General features: G+C 51.1%; 1 protein-coding gene across 2 annotated transcripts; it reads right to left on the reverse strand.

Moving 5' to 3' along the window:
• Positions 1-223: 223 nt before the first annotated feature.
• On the reverse strand, positions 224-12,753 carry LOC133262119 (5-hydroxytryptamine receptor 7-like). 2 transcript variants are annotated; one of them, XM_061441056.1, is made up of 3 exons: positions 12,641-12,753; positions 11,192-11,745; positions 224-1,846 (listed from the first exon to the last, which is right to left on the reverse strand). In XM_061441056.1, exons 2-3 carry the CDS (start codon positions 11,701-11,703, stop codon positions 1,072-1,074), a joined length of 1,287 nt encoding a protein of 428 aa, XP_061297040.1. In that variant the 5' UTR covers positions 11,704-11,745; positions 12,641-12,753; the 3' UTR covers positions 224-1,071. The 2 variants fall into 2 exon arrangements, with proteins under 2 accessions (XP_061297040.1, XP_061297039.1); XM_061441055.1 differs by lacking the exon at positions 12,641-12,753 and adding an exon at positions 12,475-12,611.
• Between the last annotated feature and the right edge of the window lie 6,613 nt (positions 12,754-19,366).

Raw genomic sequence — 19,366 nt, forward strand, 5'->3', positions numbered from 1 at the left:
CTGCAGGAAGACAAGTCCCACCACCACACAGAAGTAAAGGGATGCTTTGAAATCAAAGTAACTGAAGTCTTTACGCCAAAATAAGGAAACCAGATGAGCTTTTTTTTTTCCTTTTTTTTTTTAAAAAGGATACATCATTGAGTGTATTTTTCCAAGCTTGCTGGACATTGTACTGAAGCACTGTAAAGCTGTCAGAGAAATCACATACTTTTTTCTGTTGTCAACCAAAGCGTGCTTTTATGGAGTCAATTAGCCACGAATTAGGAACACACATCACTTGTCTGAGAACGAATTACCATACAATCCAATACACATAACTGTCATTGCCCCGATGAGGAGCCTGTCAGACTTTCCTATCCAGCCATAAAGGAAGCTTCATGTTCAGTTGTTCTGCTCTGCAAGCGTGCTTCTTTCAAGTGCTGCAGTGCTACAGTGTGAGGGGAAACGGGGTCATTGGTATTACTGCTCTGACATGCAAACCTGGACATGAGCCAGCGTGTAAAATGCAGTTACATAGGTGGAAAGAGTTTATGTAAGCTAGGATGGCACAAGTGCTTGGATCTACAACAGAGCCTACAGCTGCTGTGATGTTTGAGAGAGAAGTGCAGCCAATGTCATCTTTACATAGTCTATTGTGTGCCCTTCACAGACCTTAGAGCCCTTTTTGAAGGCGGAGAGCCACAGTCTGGTAAAGTTTTAAGGGGTTTTTGTCTGTTTGTTTGGTTGGGAGGGTTTCTTTTCCTTTCCTTTTAACAGATGGGGAAACTGAGGCACAGAAAGGTGGTGTGACTTGCCCACAGTCGGCGGTAGACCTTGAACCCCCCCCAGTCTTGCTCACAGCTTTTCAGCTCTCACTTGGGACATGGTGAGAAGGAGGGGCTGCCCACTTTGCTCCTAATGCAAGAACCTCAGCTCCTCCAAGGGCAAGGGGAAGAGATGTCACTCTCAGCGGTGGCAGGGGGGACAATGGCACGCATGGTTTCCACCAGCCCCAGGAGGCAAGAGAAGCAAGGAACCTGAAATGGAGAGGCAGGGATTTGTTGGACAGGCACTGGGCGAGAGGACGTGGCTCTACAGGATGCATTCGTGCCTCTCTGTGGCTTTCAGGGCCTCGTGCATGCTGGCGGCGGAGAGCCTCCTGTTGATGTTCCTGTACCTGCACCTCAGGAGGTTCCAGAAAGTAGTCCTCAAGTCTCGGTTAAAGAAAGCATAAATTAAAGGGTTGATGAGGGAGTTGGTGTATCCCAACCAGAGCAGAGTCCTCTCCAGCCTCAGGGGCATGCAGCTGCAGCGGATGCCACAGATGAAAGGCCGAGCTGTTGACATCAAGAAGAAGGGAAGCCAGCAAAAGGTGAATGCCCCCACGATAATGCCGAGGGTCCTGGCTGCTTTCTGCTCCCGTTTGAAGATGGAAATGTTCTTTCGGTCTTGCCGGAGCAGTTTGGAGAGCGTGGCACATTCCTCCACCGCTTTGGTGCGCTTGGAGCTGTGGTGGTGGCTCCGGTTGGAAGCCTCCAGGCAATAGACACCTTCCTCTTCATAGTGCTTGGGGAAGTTCATGAAGCGATGCTTCTCGGCGCTGACCTTGGCTGCTTTGTAGATCCGGCTGTACATGACGAGCATGACCGCCATGGGGATGTAGAAGGCAACCCCTGTGGAGTACACTGTGTACCCAAAGTCCTGGCTGATGAGACAGACTCTTTCCACGGTGACGTTCTTGGCCCAGCCAAAAAGAGGAGGAAGAGTGATGGAGGCAGAGAGGAGCCAGACGATGAAGACCATCTTGGCCATCAACTTCCCGTTTTGTCTCACGGGGTAGGTCAATGGCCGAGTGATCCCCAGATACCTGGAAAAGAGAAGAGTTGTAAAGGGTTAGGAGGGTTGCAAGGGGTGAGTGGTGTTGGGGTTGGTTTCATTCCTAATCACAAGTTAATGCTCCATCACAAGGCAAGAAATTAAATCACCAAACGGAAACGTACACAGGGTTGTATAGCTGGAGTATCTTCTGTAGAGCCTTTTAGCTCTCTTTCCTGAACACCTTATTTCAGCTATTCCCCACTGCTTTCTTGTGCCCCTTCCATACATGACATGTCATTTAATTGGTGAGAGCAGTCCAAGCTCCACATGGCTTTCTAAGGGATAATAATGCTTTAAAAAAGCTCAGTTTTCCATCAGAACTCGTTTGTACAAGGAACATGCAACAACTTCCAGACATGGGGTTGGACTAGATGACCTTTGAAGGTCCCTTCTGACCCAAACTATTCTGTGAGTCTATGGCATGAGACTCACTCCTTACTGCTGCTTTCCTAGGGAAGCACACAGGAGTGGAGTGGGTGATCCACAGAGTAATACTTGCACCAGGATACGCCAGGACTGGCTCCAGATGAAATGAATAGACCCATACCAGTGTTTAATGGGAAGTGGGAAGGACAACACCCTTCTCTTATTTTTTCCAGGCAATTTTGGAGCAATCTCACCTTTGTGAATACTTAAGGATGGGTCTGGATGGGCACAGAAAGCAGAGCTAGCGATCGGGTGATGGACTGAGGTGCAAGACTGACAGCTTTTCACTGTCAGCAGCTCACCCGTCACTCCCATCTCCATCACAGAATCATGTGGGTTGGAAAGGACCTTAAGATCATTCAGTTCCAGCCCCCCTGCTATCGGCAGGGACACCTCACACTAAACCATCTCACCCAAGGCCAGTGTGCAGTATTAGAACAAACCTACTATTCCTGCAACATCTAGACATATCAAGGATGAGGGGGTCATTAAGAGCAGCCAACATGGTTTTACCAAGGGGAAGTCATGTTTGACCAACCTTATAGCCTTCTGTGAGCAAGTAACTAGGTGGATGGATGATGGTAGAGCAGTAGATGTGGTTTTTCTTGATTTCAGTAAGGCATTTGATACTGTCTCCCACAGCATCCTCATAGATAAGCTAAGGAAGTGTGGGCTTGATGATCAGGTAGTGAGGTGGATCAAGAGCTGGTTGGAAGGAAGAAGGCAGAGAGTTGTGGTCAATGGGGCAGAATTCAGCTGCAGGTCTGTGACTAGTGCAGTCCCTCAGGGGTCGGTGCTGGGACCAGTGCTGTTTAATATTTTCATCAACGACCTGGATGAGGGAACTGAATGTACCCTCAGCAAGTTCACTGGTGATACTAAACTGGGAGGAGTGGCTGACACACCAGAGGGCTGTGTTTCCATTCAGCAAGACCTGGACAGGCTGGAGAGTTGGGCGGAGAGGAACTTGATGAAATTCAACAAGGGCAAGTGTAGAGTCTTGCATCTGGGGAAGAACAACCCCATGTACCAGTACAGGCTGGGGGCTGACCTGCTGGGCAGTAGTGAAGGGGAAAGGGACCTGTGGGTCCTGGTGGATAGGAGGATGACCATGAGCCAGCAATGTGCCCTTGTGGCCAAGAAGGCCAATGGCATCCTAGGGTGCATTAGAAAGATGTGGTTAGTAGGTCAAGAGAGGTTCTTCTCCCCCTCTACTCTGCCTTTGTCAGGCCACATCTGGAATATTGTGTCCAGTTCTGGGCCCCACAGTTCAAGAAGGACAGGGAATTGCTTGAAAGAGTCCAGCGCAGAGCTACAAAGATGATTAAGGGAATGGAACATCTCCCTTATGAGGAGAGGCTGAGGGAGCTGGGACTCTTTAGCTTGGAGAAGAGGAGACTGAGGGGTGACCTCATCAATGTTTACAAATATGTAAAGGGTGAGTGTCAGGATGATGGAGCCAGGTTTTTTTCAGTGATGTCCAGTGATAGGACAAGGGGCAATGGGTGTAAACTGGAGCATAGGAGGTTCCATGGGAACATCAGGAAAAATCTCTTTCCTGTGAGAGTGACAGAGCACTGGAACGGGTTGCCCAGGGGGGTTGTGGAGTCTCCTACATTGGAGGTATTCAAGGCCCGCCTGGACAAGTTCCTGTGTGATGTACTCTAGGTTACCCTGCTCTTGCAGGAGGGTTGGACTAGATGATCTTTTGAGGTCCCTTCCAACCCTTGGGATTATGTGATTCTGTGATCTACTCCTGATGACCTCTGGAAGCCAAGACAAGAGAGACATAAACAGCTCGAGCTGTCTGCTCCCCTGCATGGCCCATAGCTCCTGAAGTGATGACATCCAGCCCTCCCTTGAGAGTAAAATAAGAGGAGTTTCAAGTAACAGAGTTCAAAAGCATGTGGTGACCCATAGATTTGCACATCCTGATGCTTGGAGTTAGGTGTTACCTTCTTACCTTGACTGAAAGGATCTGGAGAGTGCATCAACCATCAGCTCCTGGTTATGGTTGTGTGATTTTGAACCCCAGGCTACAGGGTGTGATTTTAAATCATCCCCAGCCTTGATTGAGAGGGTTTTTGTGGCTAAGAAATGGTGTCAACTGCTAGTAAATTATAATTGCAAACCCATAAATCAGCAGGGGATTGGCCACTATCAGCCAATGTTCCCTCTGAAAGACACCTGCCTGCTGTTCAGCCTCAATCAATCCAGCAAAAAACTCTTGCAACTCATATGGGTTTCTTCTATGCTATGGCCTTTTTGATCCAAACCTGCTGTCAGGAACATGTAGGCATTTTTAGGCAGGATCACGTCACCTCTTAACTGCTCTTGGATAAACTAGCAATCCAAAAGGGCAGGGAGAACAGAAGGGAAGAACAGGCTTTTCTGCCCCATAAGTAACATTTCTGGAGTGACTTTTACCCCTGTTGTATCATTGTTTCCTTTCTGAGAATCAGCCTCATTGCAGGTGTTTGGAGATTTTTTTATTCCCTGATTATTTCCCTTTTCCAGATCATTCCCCGAGATTGGAAATAAAGTAAAAATAAATCCAATTCACCCTTGCCTCCTGACTGCTAAATAAATTCCAAGCCCAAAGTGCTCTCCCCTGCCTCCCTGATCAAATGAATTTGAATTCATTCACTGACTTATTCTTTTCCTGTTTTCCTCTGTTTTTTCTTTACCTGGCCTTAGAAACAAAACCCAAGCAAAACCCCCCATGACCACCTTTGTTGCTTCAATACCCAGCAGCATGGTGAAGGAGGAGATGTGGACAACAGAGCTGGGTTTTGGTGCTGTTCTTCCAATACACACCATTGTCCCCTTCCCTGCCCATGGCAGGGGGTTGGAACTGGATGATCTTAAGGTCATTCCAACCCAAACCATTCTATGATTATATGTATATGTATTCTATATAGTCATAGAATCATAGAATGGTTTGGGTTGGAAATCTGCCTGTCCTAGGAAGGGGCTATAGAGGAAGAAGAGAGTTGATGTCCCTCTAAACTGGGAGAAAACCATGCCCGTGCTGTTGCATCTGCAAATTCAGCACCTAAAAATATCACTCATCTCTATATCCCAAGCTGAGAACTTTGCAAACTAATATATGCTGTGTGGTGCGATATCCTTTATTATGCTATTACTGGGTTTCCTTTTAGAAGCTGATCCACTCGGGATTTGCCGAAAACTTCAAGGAATTTACACGCTAGCCAAGCCAAATGCACAGTGACAAGATTTAAAAAGCAGGCAAAGCTGACACATTTCATCTGCGGGTGGAGGAAACGGGGCTGTTTTGAGGTCTTTTGCTTATCATTCCGATGCGAGCGGGAAGACCTCAAAATAGGCCAGCGTTTAGAGCAGTGCGGGAGGCGAGATTGCACAGGCATGCCATGAAATTCAAATCAAACTCTCTCCCTTCGGTTCTTTTCCCCTGTTGTTTTTCTTCTGGTTGCGTCTGTCTTGTTGTTAATCAAGTTTAGCGGTAATCAGGTAACGAAAGGCAGTACCCGGAGCACTGATTTGTGCTGCTCTGTAGGATCCCCCCCCCCCGTGCAGAGCTGATTGTGCAGCCACTTGCTCCTTGCGCAATAAACTCCTTCCATATCCTCGCTCCCATGGATGTCTTGGCAGCCTGAGTGCTGACCATAGGGTAGGAGGCCTGCCCCAAGCTGTGCTCCACCATCAACCCCAATTCAGTGCACTTAGAGTAAGATCAATGTTAATTCTTGAATCCTTCTGTCAAGGATTAAATAATAAAGGAAAACAAAAGCTCTCCAAGGTTCCCTTCTCTCCATTCTGGGAAAGGACAAACCTCCACTCACACAGGCAGGCTGAGCCCAAAGGAACCCAGAGTTGGGGGGTTTTGGAACCCACTGCTTTCTTGCTCAATCTCTCCTGGCCCTATTTAAGCTCCACACCTGATTCCCAAGCTGATGCTATGCCTGCCCCATCCTGATGAAGGAGAGTGAGGTGGAGGATGCAAAGGGCAACTGGAGGCTCCCTATGGCTTCATGTGCCCATGTCCTAAGCCAGGTTTGGTGGGAGCATCCCATGGGTGCATCCCAGCTCACTGGAGATGCAGTGCAGGGATGTACAGGGCCTGGGACATGTTCAGATGAAGGACAAGGGAAAGGCAATGCTCTTTTGGGAGGCATCCTTTCTAGGGAAGACAATGCCAATTTGGGTTAGATCATCTGATTTGGGGTAAAAAAATACCTGCCAAGGAGATGGGAGAGCCCCAGTAGGGCTGCCTGGGAAATGGATGGAGACCTTTTCTCCGTTAGGAAAACCTGAAGTGATATGTGGGGTTTGGGAGCTTCTTTTGTCAGCCACTTGGCATTTTTACAGAGAGCTTCATCAAAAGCTAAACAGCCAAAAGGGGATTTTTCCTTGTCATCTTGTTTTTGCTCTGTAGCATTAAAGAACCCATAGCATTGTCAGGCTTTTTTATCAGAAAAATGTAAGAGAAAAATGGATGTTTCCAGCATATTTCTTCTCGGATTCAAAAGAAAATCAATCAAATCTGCCTTCAGCCCAGATTAGTTCTACCAGCTCCAATCAAAAGGCTTTTAGAAAGCGTTCTGCATTAATAATCAATAAGAGCAGCCTACATTTTAATAGGGCTCATCATCTTGGGCAAACCAACCCCTTTGTATATCTGAGCTACCCAAATATGATGACACTTCAGCCATCAATAAAACCCAACCTTCTCTTCGGCAGAACGAGGCAGGTACCTACAGTGCTGACCAAGCTGGCTTTGAGGACAGAATGAGAGGAGATATTTATACTTCCGAGAAGCACCAGATCTGCTCCTTTTGTCTCTTGCAGGGCAGGAGGAACAGCTTGCCATCATCACTGGGGAGGAGGGGGGGGAATTTCAGTTAATGCCTTGCTGAGATGAAAAGCCATTTCATCTCTTCAGGCTCTCTGCAAACTCAGCTATCTTTTCGCTTTCGCTCTGTGGTTGGCTTTGCTTTGTAGCATCATAGGAAGGGAAAAGTGTGCTTTTGGAGATGGTTCCAACAGGAGCTAAAGCAAAAACTTGCCCATCCCAAGTCTGGAGAAGGACACCCAGGAGTGGTCCTGTACCTGCGCTCTCCCTCAATCCATCTCCATCAACTGCCTGGTTGGAGTTGTGGGGATGATGGGTTGATGTGGAGCAATGGTGACTTACAGGATGCTCAAGGTACTGCCCTGGGATAACTCACACAACTCGCAGCCCATTCCTACTGACTGTTGAAGCAGAAAGCAGCAGGCTGGTGCCCCAGTCACCTATTCCTGCTCTGAACATCAGAGAGCATCCCAATTATTCCCATTACCTCCTGCACTTGGAGCATGCCCTTCTTCCCACCTAGAGCCAAAGTGGCACAGCACACCCTCTTCCTATGCCCTGCCAGTCCTCCTTCTGCTCAAAACACAACCTTTGCTCTTTTCCTCTTTCCCCAGCTAAAAACACATCTTGGGCAATTGCCCTCTAACTGCACAACTTCCACCATCAGGTATTTGGAAGGTCTGGGAGCAAACAGCAATGCTGTAGCCCATCGGGGCTCCCAGCACAGTGCAGTTGCTGTGCAAATGCACCCAAGAACAAGCCCAAGAAGACGCAGGCTCTATGGCAGCTTCTTGTCTCACAGGTTCTTTCTTCATGCCCCTGCTGAGAGGTCTGAAGGAACCTGCTGCCTCCAGCATTTCCTTTCCTGCAGCTCCATTTTCCTCTAAACCACCCAAAAAGGATGGTGGGGATCGCATGGCTGGCAGATGGAGAAGGTGCAGCAGAGATCATGGAATGGTTTGGGTTGGAAGGGAGCTTAAAGCTCATCCAGCTCCAACCCCTGCCACGGGCAGGGACCCCTTCCACTAGAGCAGCTTGCTCCAAGCCCCTGTGTCCAACCTGGCCTTGAACACTGCCAGGGATGGGGCAGGAGATGAATGAGCATTTGAGAGCCATGGGAGATGGGGCTCAGTGTCGCTGTGGGGTGGGAAGTTTTTCTCTCCCTACAGATCAGCACTGGCAGCAAGAGTTTTGCAGCAACAACTTGAATCTGCCCCATTCCTGGGCTCCTCTGAGCTGCTCCCATTCAAGCCAAGGGTTTCAGTTATGCAGATGAAACTCATGTCCATCCTCCATGGAACAGTTTCCTACCCATTGTCTTCCTGATGGCCATCAGCACTGGATCCCCCCATGCTGGTAACCCAGAAACCTTCTGCCTGGTCCCATTTCAATGGGGAAAGATAAACTGATGTCAACCCCAGGCACCTGCCTGTGCACAGATGTGATGGACAATGGGAATTGATTGCAATGATGTTTGTGAAAGGCCAGTCCCATTTGTTTGCATGTTTGCAAGAGGCTTTCTCCAGGGGATGGGATGAGATGGGATGGGGTCAGTGGGCAGAAAAGTCTTTTGCCAAAGGATGGGATCAGTGGGAAGGGGAAAGGTGAAAGGGATGGGAAAAGGAAGGGAGAAAAGGAAGGGGAAAAATGAAGGGGGAAAAGGAAGGAGGGAAAGGAAGTGGGAAAAGGAAGTGGGAAAAGGAAGTGGGAAAAGGAAGGGGGAAAAGGAAGGGGGAAAAGGAAGGGGGAAAAGGAAGGGGAAAAGAAAGGGGGAAAAGAAAGAGGGGAAAAAGGAAGAGGAAAAGAGGAAGATGGGGAAAAGGAAGGGGGAAAATGAAAAGGGGAAAAAGGAAGAAGGGAAGAAGGAAGGGGGAAAAGGAAGGGGAAAAAGGAAGAGGGGGAAAAAGGAAGGGGAAAAAGGAAGAGGGGAAAAAGGAAAAGGGGAAAAAGGAAGGGGGGAAAAGGAAGGGGAAAAAGGAAGAGGGGAAAAAGGAAAAGGGGAAAAAGGAAGGGGGGAAAAGGAAGGGGAAAAGGAAGAGGGGAAAAGGAAGGGGGAAAAGGAAGTGGGGAAAAAAGGAAGGGGAAAAAGGAAAAGGGGAAAAAGGAAAAGGGGAAAAACAAAAAGGGGAAAAAGGAAGGGGAAAAACAAAAAGGGGAAAAAGGAAGAGGGGAAAAAGGAAGAGGGGAAAAAAGGAAGAGGGGGAAAAGGAAGAGGGGAAAAGGAAGAAGGGAAAAAGGAAGGGGGAAAAGGAAGGGGAAAATCAAGGGGGAAAAGGAAGGGGAAAAGCAAGGGGAAATTTTAAAGCACTTCCAGTCTGATCAGTGTGTAGCTGCCTCCCTGCTCCTCACTCATCAAGAGGAAGCATTGACATGTTCCATTACTGCATTTACTCTCTGCCCTCTATCAGAACCAGCCTCTGTCAGCTCTGGACACTCACCTGCCTTCTGTACAGACAGGCTTTTCATTAGGAAAAGCCAGTTCAGCAGAGGAGCTGGACCTTGCCGTCGGTCCTGGGAGTGACTGCGCTTTCGTACCAGCAGTGCTGAGCTGAGCAGGGCAAAGGCAGCTCATAGGGGAGCAGCAGCTTATGGGGTGAGGACTATGGGGCAGAACTTGCTGTTCACCTGATGGGGGTAACATCACCCACCATCAGCAGGACTGGCTCTGTCCTCTCTGCTTTGTCACCCCGTTTCACACCTGGGGAGGCTGAGAGCGTAGCTAAAGGCACACAGCTCGTATGCAGCCTCCTGTCCCCGAGCTGCTGATCACAGCCCAGCGCAGCGGTGCCAGCATAAACCCAAACCAAGCCCCATGAAAGCCAGCACGTGCGTCAGCTCTGCCCCACCGGCTCGTCACCGCCATGGCCCCGGTGACGCAGGATGCTATAATTAGAGCCACGGAGGTGCTGACTTGCTCGAGTCCTGCCAGTTTGTCTTTAGCCTTTCCCTCCCAGCCTCAGGTGTGGGAGATGAAGGCAGCAAAGCCTCAAGAATGCCTGCACTGGGCTCAAACGGGGATCGGGATGGGGTGGAGGGAGCTGATGATGTCCCTTAGGTGAGCTCTTAGGCAGAAGCTCTTCGCTGGGAGGGTGCTGAGGCGCTGGCACAGGGTGCCCAGAGAAGCTGTGGCTGCCCCATCCCTGGCAGTGTTCAAGGCCAGGTTGGACACAGGGGCTTGGAGCAAGCTGCTCTAGTGGAAGGTGTCCCTGCCCGTGGCAGGGGTTGGAGCTGGAGGAGCTTTAAGGGCTTTAAGGTTGTTTCCAACCCAAGCTCTTCTAGGATTCTACGATCCCCAGCAGAGGCAAAACTCCTGGGACCAGCAGAGCATCCTATAGGACTTGGGTCCAGAAGCCCCATAATCTGGGTTTTCAAAGTGCATCTGTTGGAGGTTTCTGTTTTCTTGAGTAATTTTATAGCCCAGCTTCCGCCCATGGAGAAGGTCAGGTCATGGCTCTATTCTCTAGCTCCGTTCCTCAAGCCAAGGAGTCACAGAACCCCAGTCTGGTTTGGGTTGGAAGGGACCTCAAAGCTCACCCAGTCCCAACCCCTGCCACGGGCAGGGACCCCTTCCACTAGAGCAGCTTGCTCCAAGCCCCTGTGTCCAACCTGGCCTTGAACACTGCCAGGGATGGGGCAGCCACAGCTTCTCTGGGCACCCTGTGCCAGCGCCTCAGCACCCTCCCAGGGAAGAGCTTCTGCCTAAGAGCTCATCTCAGTCTCCCCTCGGGCAGGCTCAAGCCATTCCCCTTGGCCTGTCCCTACAGGCCCTTGTCCCAAGCCCCTCTCCAGGTTTCTTACAGGAAGAAAGAACAACGTGAAACAGATGCCTAGAGGGGGAGGATTATGCCAGTGACTTAGAGAAGCTGCTTGAGAAAGCACCTTAAGGCAGCTCTTCCAAAGGGACTGAGGCACCTTAATTCCTACAGAAATCCCTCAGCAACCTCATGAACCTGAGCAACACAATCAGAAGCATGAATCCAACCAGGAACATGATTCTAGTGGCCCTCAACCTCCCGAAACACCCTTATATTCGAGCCCACATGAACACACGGCAGGTTCCATGCCCTCCCTTACCTGTCCACACTGATGATGCACAAGGTCATGATGGAGGCGGTGCAGCACATAACGTCCATGGCGATGAACACGTTGCAAAACACCTTCCCAAAGAGCCACTCTCCCCCCACCAGGTCTGTGATGGTGACGAAGGGCATGACAGCGAAGGCCACCGACAGGTCAGCGGCAGCCAGGGACACCACCAGGTAGTTGGAGGGCTGCCGGAGCTTCTTGACGATGCACACGGAGATGATGACCAGCCCGTTGCCAGCGATGGTCATGAGGATGATGATGGAGAGCACGGCTCCGATGACGATCTTCTCGGTGTCCCCATAGAGCAGGATCTCCTCGCCGCAGTCTGTGGCGTTGGTGAGGTTGGAGGAGGGCAGCTCTGGCTCCGTTGGGATGGAGGGTTCCTCAGTCATGAATGGCTTCGGGAGCGGTTTCTGCGCCGGGTGCTGCTGCTGCTCTGCGTTCTCCACGAAGAGAAGGGGATGCTCCAGGAACCGCCTGGGGCTGACCCTCAGCAGCATGCTCTGAGCTCACCGCGGCACCAGGACTCCCAGCAGTGACACCTCCAGTGACAAACCAGAGCATGGTGTCTCACACACGATAAGCACACAAAATCTCCCTCCTCACCCCGAGCCCAGCTCTCGCATGGGATGCGGCTGGGTCTCACGTGCTCGGCAAGAAGCTGCTTCCCAAGTCTGCCTTAAAGACACACTGAAGGATGCTCGAGGAAAGCTCCTCTCCACTTTTAAAGGAGCCTGCGTTGCCTGCCTCATCATCTGCCTACTTTTCCAGCAGGATAGATACCAGCAGCCCATGGTATAAATGCCCACGGTACGACGTGCTGCTGCCGAGCTGTGCACTTCCCCTGTGCATCCACACATTGAAATCCCATGCAGCCACATGCATGTTCTCATACGTGGCTATCAGAGAGCGTGTGGCAACACAAGCCTCAGCCACAAACGTGTGCACGCACATCACCTGCGTGCCTTAACACAGGAACTTCAGAGCTGTGCCTGTAAATCCATGCACATGGCATGTCATGGAAACACACGACCACAGGTACACACAGGAGCATGGTGCAGAGCTGCAGGGTGCAGTGGGAGCGTATTCATCACATGCAGCATCCCCGGGGTACCACGCACGGTCAGAGCATCCCAGCCCATGCCCGGTGCTGTGAGCATCACCACACACACACAGAGCAGAGAAGCACAGAGAGCAGGTACCACGCTTCCACCCCGGGGTATTCACCCCTGTAAGTATTTCCCAGCCATCAACTTTAGGGCAAGGTTCACCCCTATGCCGGGCTCCAAGCATCACGCACATCCTGCATCCTCTTTCTTGTTCCAAAGCCCTTTTTTCCCCTTGAAGGGAGTTTCGTTTAAATCAAAGCAGGATTCCAACCCCTTCCTCCCCTTTGCATCCCATTCCTCATAGGAGCGATGGGGGTCCCGCAGTTACCTGTGCCGAGGGGGTGAGACATCCTCCAGGCGAGCCCCTGCGAGCTCCGGGCAGGGGAGGAAGCAAAGAGCCACCCCCGGAGCATCCTTCTCCCCTCCCCGCCTCGCCGGTCCCTCCTACCGCCCTCCCCTCGCCTCCCCCGGGCAGGGACCCAGATGGTCCCCGGCTCCCTCTGAGCCCTCGGGAGCCGCAGGCACCGGGGATGGGGTCTGCAGACACCCCCAGCCCTGCAGCTATGGATGGGGTGGGGGGGACACAGTGCGGGGAGCTGAAAGGAAAGGCTGGAAGTTGGGAAGATGCGGAGGCAGGCGCAGGAGGAGCAGCCTGAAGCTCGGGAAGCAGGGCACAGAGCGGGGGTACAGAGAAAGGCTGCTTCAAAGCACCATTCCCCATTACTTGTTATGACTGATTTTTAACAGGAGAGGGTTTTGTTCCTTATTCCATGCATTTTTTCCGTCCCCCTGCTTTTAAGCATCCCTGCCCATGTCAGGGGTTGGAACTGGATGAGCTTAAGATCCTTTCCAACCCAAACCATTCTATGATTCATTCAGCTCCGTGCTGAAGAGCAGCAGCCAGCCAGGGAGAGGGAGATCCCTAAAGATGAGCCTTTCCCTTATCCCAGAGGGAACAAAACAACCAGGCAAAGAGCCTCTGGAGATCCACATCCCTTTCCCTCTCCACCAAATGCTTCACAGCGCTTTGGTGTTGGGATGCTTTGACCCAGGGCATCAGGCAGCTGCTGCTTGTTCCTCCCAGTACAAAGAAGAGGAGCAGGGACATCTCCTGGATGTGGTTGCTCCTAAAGGCAGTTTTCCCAGGGGCTCATCCCGTCTGCTGCCTCCCTAAGGAGAGGACAACAGCGTAGGGCTTCTCCCATTGCACAGGCCACATCCTGCACCCTTTGAGGTGATAGGTGTTCAGATACAAGCAATGCAAGCAGCGTCTTTGGGGCTGTTTGCAAGCTCCTAAAGTGTTTCCCATTGCCCTGCCCCATGTTAATCACTTTGGGAGCAGGATGCACATCCCCATCCCTGGTGCCCCCAGCTCCTTCATCCACGCCAGCACTGTGCAAACACCCTGGCACCCTCCAGCTCTCCTGGGGACATCATGAAGGGGTGATTATGGCAAAACCACCTTTAAACCTCTGAGGTGCAGAGCTCTGCATCACCTCGGGTCAGAGTAGGCACCAACCCCAAGAGGTTTTGGGGAGCAGATGCGCCCTGAATCTGCAAGGAAAGCACCGATGAGCTGCAACAGGGCTCTTAATGCAGTGCTTAACACCAGGGTTTCTCCTTTGCTGCTCAAGCAGCACAGCCTGTGTGGGAGGCTGGCTAAAATAGCTTCCTCACCAGGGCAGGCTGTGTGGCAGCGCCAGGTTTTCCTGCTCCTTGCATTAAAGGTGGGTTATATTCAGCCCCTCACGAGTGGTGACGTGCTGGGATGGATGGGGCTGATACACAGACACAGCCTGCAAAGCCTAGTCCTTGTGCAGAGGGGCTGCTTCAGCAGCCAGTCTGAATTCAACAGCGTCTGGGCAGGAAAATGCACCCAAGGTATCGGTGTTTCCAAGGAGAAAGAGGGATCCAACCTGGCCTTGAACACTGCCAGGGATGGGGCAGCCACAGCTTCTCTGGGCACCCTGGGCTAGCGCCTCAGCACCCTCACAGGGAAGAGCTTCTGCCTAAGAGCTCATCTCAGTCTGCCCCATGTGTGCATGAGCTGCCCTGCTTCCCACCTCTGGGTGCGGGCTTTGGCAGGAAGGATACAGGGTGGGGATGCTCAGAAGGGGATTTTCCAGCTTCCCTGGAGGTTGCCTTTGAGAGAGGAACACAACATCAGCTCCTGTGCGTTAGGAAGCAGAGACAGGGAGGGATTGCTTCCCTATCGATGTGCTGCTGGGAAGCGGCGCCTAATGCACAGTGCTCAGGTTCATGTCCTGGCAGAGGAAGGAAGAAGGTGCAATAAAGGTGATGAACCTCATGCTCCTTTTGCTCTGGCCAACTCCTTACACTGCTTATGGCAGAGCCTCAAAATCCTGCTATACGGAGCAGAATTAACCTTCCTTTATCCCATCCCAGCCTCATTTCTGTAGGATACAGCCTATACCTTCTCCCTCCCCAAATCCCTGTGGGTCTGGGGATGCAAGAGGAGGGCTTTCTCCCACTTTTCCAGGGCAACGAGCTGCTCTGGTAATTTGGGATGCAAGAAAATCCCTGGAGAAACAAGAGCAGAAAGCCACATCCAGCTCATGGGACACACACTAAGAGGCTGGAGGGCACGTTCTCTGTATGGGCTCATTTTTGGGAGGCCAGAAGGGAAAATACCAATTTCTGTGTGAAGGAAGGATTAACAATAGCAATTCCTCTTCTCCCTAAAACTCTTAGTGCAGCACTTCTCCAGCTGCAGGCCATGATGACCTTCTTAAGGCACTCGCTCCCTGGGAAATGCCTGGAAGCACTGATCGCATTTAGTGGCAAGTAGGGAAGGAAGGCCAACGCACCTTAGCTCCATCATTTGCTCTCTAGCTGATAAGAAAGCACTGATTTGAAGGCACAGCGATGTTGCTGGAGCAAGATGGATGATTCCAAAGGAAACTGCCCTAAAAAATAAAGCTGAGAAACTGAAGACACAAAATACCCAAAGTTTTCCCCCTCCATGTGCAGGGGGAGATGAACAAAGTCCTCCCACTGTTTCGTGAAGTCAGTGCCCAGATATATCCTTCCATCTTCATATGCAAATGACCATTAAAGCGGCTACTTTATTAACTATTAGTTGTTAATATTACAGCCTATTAACGCTAATGGCATGGTAATAGGCACAGTTATTAATATGCAGATTCTGAGAAATCTCATTAGCTCCAAGGTCCTCAACCTCTCAGTGCTTTCAGGACCTGCACCCAAAGCGATCCTCCCTGCACTGCAGCCAGAGCCTGCCCAGATGGGCAAAACGCATCACTCAATGCTATCAGTTACCAAGGAGCATCGCTAAGGATTGCTCTTGCCTCCAGTGAAGTTCACCATGAAGTGGTCGGGGGTATCTAAACCCTCTCTGGTTTGGAAACTGAGGACCTCTACCCACTGTCACAACAGGGTGGCCAATAACCCAACCATGTGCAGATACTGTGGTGCTTGTCCATGGTATCTGCATCCTGGTTGTGATCAGGAGTAATGATGGTCAAGGTGTTTTAGGGACCCAAATCACTCAAAGCACCACATCCCCTCCTTGGGCACGTGTCCTGCTTTCCCTCTGAGTCTTCCCTCTCCCAAAACCAGCCCCATCTTCTCCTGGTGGGCATTAAATCTCAGCTCCTCAGTTAACACTACCTTAATGGTATCCAAGGGATGTTTAGGTCTCCCAGACGTGGACCCCCTCACTTAGGGTCCAGCCCAACGTGGCCAGTCTCAGCCCCTCAGCCCATGGGCTGGGTAGTGGGGCTGGCAGAGGTCTGTGGCAAACGAACCAGAGCTTAAGGGGAAACTGAGGCACTCAGGAAGTCCCAGAAGGCAGCAAAACTCTGCATTTTAGCTCTCAAAACACACACATCCTCTAACAATAAACACACAATTTTAGAAAGGACAAAAGCAGTTCAAAGGAGAGTCCTGAAATAAGGCACAGTAGGGTTGAAGCGGACCAGTTTTGGTTGGACCAGTTTGGTTTGAAGCCCTGAGCCCAGCTGAGCATCCCTGCATCCTCCCATCTCTTTGGCATCCCTCTGCACCACAGCAGCAATGGAGATCTACGTCCTTGCAGAAACCCATCCTCTGGGGCAGAGACAAATAGCAAGGACATGGCTCAAAGTGCCCTGTGGGGACCAGGGGACCAGTACCATAGAGGTGGCATCGGTAGCCAAAGGATTTCAGCAATGGGACCCTACCAGCATTGACAAGTTACCTGTGACTTAAAACTCACGGCTGGGTCTTTGGTTGCTTTATTTCTTATTGGATCTCCCTAAAACAGAAGAAAAAATGACCTTTACATCTATGTCTAAAGGCATCCCTGGGTGAGTGCACGGGGAGTAATGGGGAATGTGCTGGAAAAGGCAATCCAGAGGAGACATCCAAATAGCTCCTCTCAGAACAGTGTTTGCTGAAGAGAAGCGGGTATCAGAGCTGCTGGATGCAGCCACACTCCCTCTGCTGGAGTCTGCACGGACAACAGGCAGCTTTTAGTGCCTAAATCCACAAGAGGTTTGTCAGTTTGGGTTCTTAAAGGATTATCTCCATGTCCCATCACAGCTAAAGTCAGGACAAGCACCAGTGCCTCATCCCTATGCCCTGCAAAGGGGGCATTGTTGCAGGGGAAGATGGGGATGAGCTTGCTGCAGCATGGGGGTGAGATGGAGTGAGATGAACCTCAACAGTGAACCTTTGGCCTTGCAGACCCTCCTTGTCCACCCTCATCTGCCTATGGTGGGTGCTAAAAGGATCTCCATGGCGAGCTGATGAAGCCAGCAGAGGAAACCCTAAAGGCTGAAATAGGAGAGGAAAGGGTGAAAACCGTGTGATGTAGCTGAGGTTTCCAACACAAACCCTTCCGTTCTGCCTTACTCATTTACCAGACTTTCATTAGTGAGCTGGTATCACTAGTGCCCATTATTGATTCAAAGCAATATACATGCAGCATTTCCACCTACCATGCTCCCATCTGCCATCCCCAAGGCTTTGGGTAGAGTCTGACACTTAAGTGTATGCAGCGAGGTAGGTGCTGATTTAGTGTTTTCAGCTCAGATAAAGCCATGCAATGCCAAACCAGCCCCACTCAATGCGTGGTCCTGGTGTTGCACCTCTGGACCATCCCTATTCAAGAGGGAGAGAAGTGATGCTCATCAAGCACTCCTGGGCAAACCTATTCCACAAGCCAGCAGGATACGGTCCTCTGGAGAGCAGCAGGAAGAGGGAAGGTTGGTTGAGGACACGATGGCAAACATAGAGCTGCAAACATGAGTGATGCCTATAGAAAGGTAAGCTCCCAGTCTCTGTCTTGCTTGGGGTTTCTTCTTGCATACAGAGCAAAGCACCAAAGAGCAACCTCAGTGTGGACTTCTCTGGTCCATGGCTTTGGGCATGAGAGCTGCATAAAGGCTTTCCTGCTCAGGATTGGGGTTGTCTAAGCTTGCATCGACCCATGCACCCACCGGCTCCTCATCGTCAGCCTGAGGGTTCTCCACGCTCGGTGCTGAAATGACTGGAAGCGGAGGTGGATTGAGGGTCTTTGGAGGATGGAAGTGTGTTGGGGTGGTGGAGCGAAGAGTGCAGGTTTGGGGATGAAGCCTCTCCTTGTCTTCTTCTGTCTGTCCCCTAGATGGCACCTGCTCTCAGCAGATTAAACCCGATGAGAAAACAGCAGGTTTCAGTGCACGGGAAAGCTCAGGGCTGCAAACTGCCGGCCAGAAAACAAATAACAGAACATCCCATCCCAAACATCGTGCTAATAAATAATAATAATAATAATAAATAATAATAATAGCAGCTATAAGTGATGGCTTTTTCAGCTCTTACACTAAGAGCTTGAGATAACTGACCCCTCACTGCAACTGCTTTCTCTCCGGGTCCACCTCTGGGTCCTCAATCCCTCCCATAATGAAGTAGACAGGACCTAATGGGCTTTTCATCACCTCTTCTGCAGTAGAATATGCATATATGGAGACAGTGACAGACCCCATCAGACCTGGAGCACTGCAGGAAGATATTTCAGTCCTCTACAGGGCTGGGAAGCGCAGGGAGGAAGACGTCAACTCCCTTTTCAGTTTAAATCAATGCAGGGCTCCCCTCTGAACCCTTTATCCATGTGATTTTTGGCCAATAACTATTTAAACCCCTCCTGCGATGTCCTGGTGGGGAAGGAAGGACACAGTAGGGAAACACGTCCCCATCTGACCCCTTCCTTCCCCACCCTGTATCTGCACCAGCCACCACTGACATTTAAACCTGCTATTATTAGACATCAAGCTTTGATCGGGGCCCTTTGCACCTCGCAGGGTTATGGCTTTGCCAGGCTGCCCTCAGTCACAAGCAGATGCCCACCTGCTAAACCTCCATGCAGTGACCTCCATACATGTCCTGCCCGCCTCCTCCCTGCTCCTCAGTACCCATCCCGAGGTGCTCGCTGCATCCCTCTGTATTTATGGTCCTGGTGGAGCACTGAGCCCTTCGTTACACCCCACTTGAGCCCAAAGGTGCTGTAAAGCATCCCCAGCTTTCCAAGGCTGCTCCTGGGCACCAGGCAGGAACCTGGGGGCTGTCCTAGGGAGAGACCCTCATGGGCTGGAGAAAGACATCTACCATAGAGAGACCATGGGGCTGCCTGGGAGGCTTTACTTCATGGGCGCACAAACCACGTCCTTCCCATGCTTTGGTCCTGTTCTTGGGGCTTCCATCCTGACCAGGAGGGAGCAGGCTTGGGTAAGAGCACTCTTGGTCTCCAGTCACATTGCAAGAGGTTTCCTGGGTGTTCAGGGCCATTCCCTCACCAATGCAATCCTTCCTCCCAGACTGAGACCTCAAAAGGGAGAGATGTTTGCTACATGCCCCTCTCCCCTCCCACCCCAAGCTGCTTCTTGCTGTCGACGCAGAGGTCCTTGGACCAGCTTGAGGACCAGTATGTGGCTTCTTTTTGGGCCTTGCTGTGAAGGGGCATGAGCAACCTACAGCCTGAAGGCAAAGTAGAGCTGCAAGAGGGGTCATGAGGCTCCCCAGGCCCTGCTCCTGCTTCACCCTGCTGCAGAAG

The sequence above is a fragment of the Pezoporus flaviventris genome, unplaced genomic scaffold (genome assembly GCF_033815535.1).
Source record: "Pezoporus flaviventris isolate CSIRO_AGI_PZ_B2104156 unplaced genomic scaffold, CSIRO_AGI_Pfla_v1 ptg000188l, whole genome shotgun sequence".
Taxonomy (NCBI): domain Eukaryota; kingdom Metazoa; phylum Chordata; class Aves; order Psittaciformes; family Psittacidae; genus Pezoporus; species Pezoporus flaviventris.

Coding starts and splice junctions, on each gene's coding strand:
- LOC133262119 (XM_061441056.1), bottom strand. CDS start 11,703: ATGCTGCTGAGGGTCAGCCCCAGGCGGTTCCTGGAGCATCCCCTTCTC. Junction 1,847..11,191: donor TGCATCATCAGTGTGGACAG/GTAAGGGAGGGC, acceptor TCTCTTTTCCAG/GTATCTGGGGATCACTCGGC.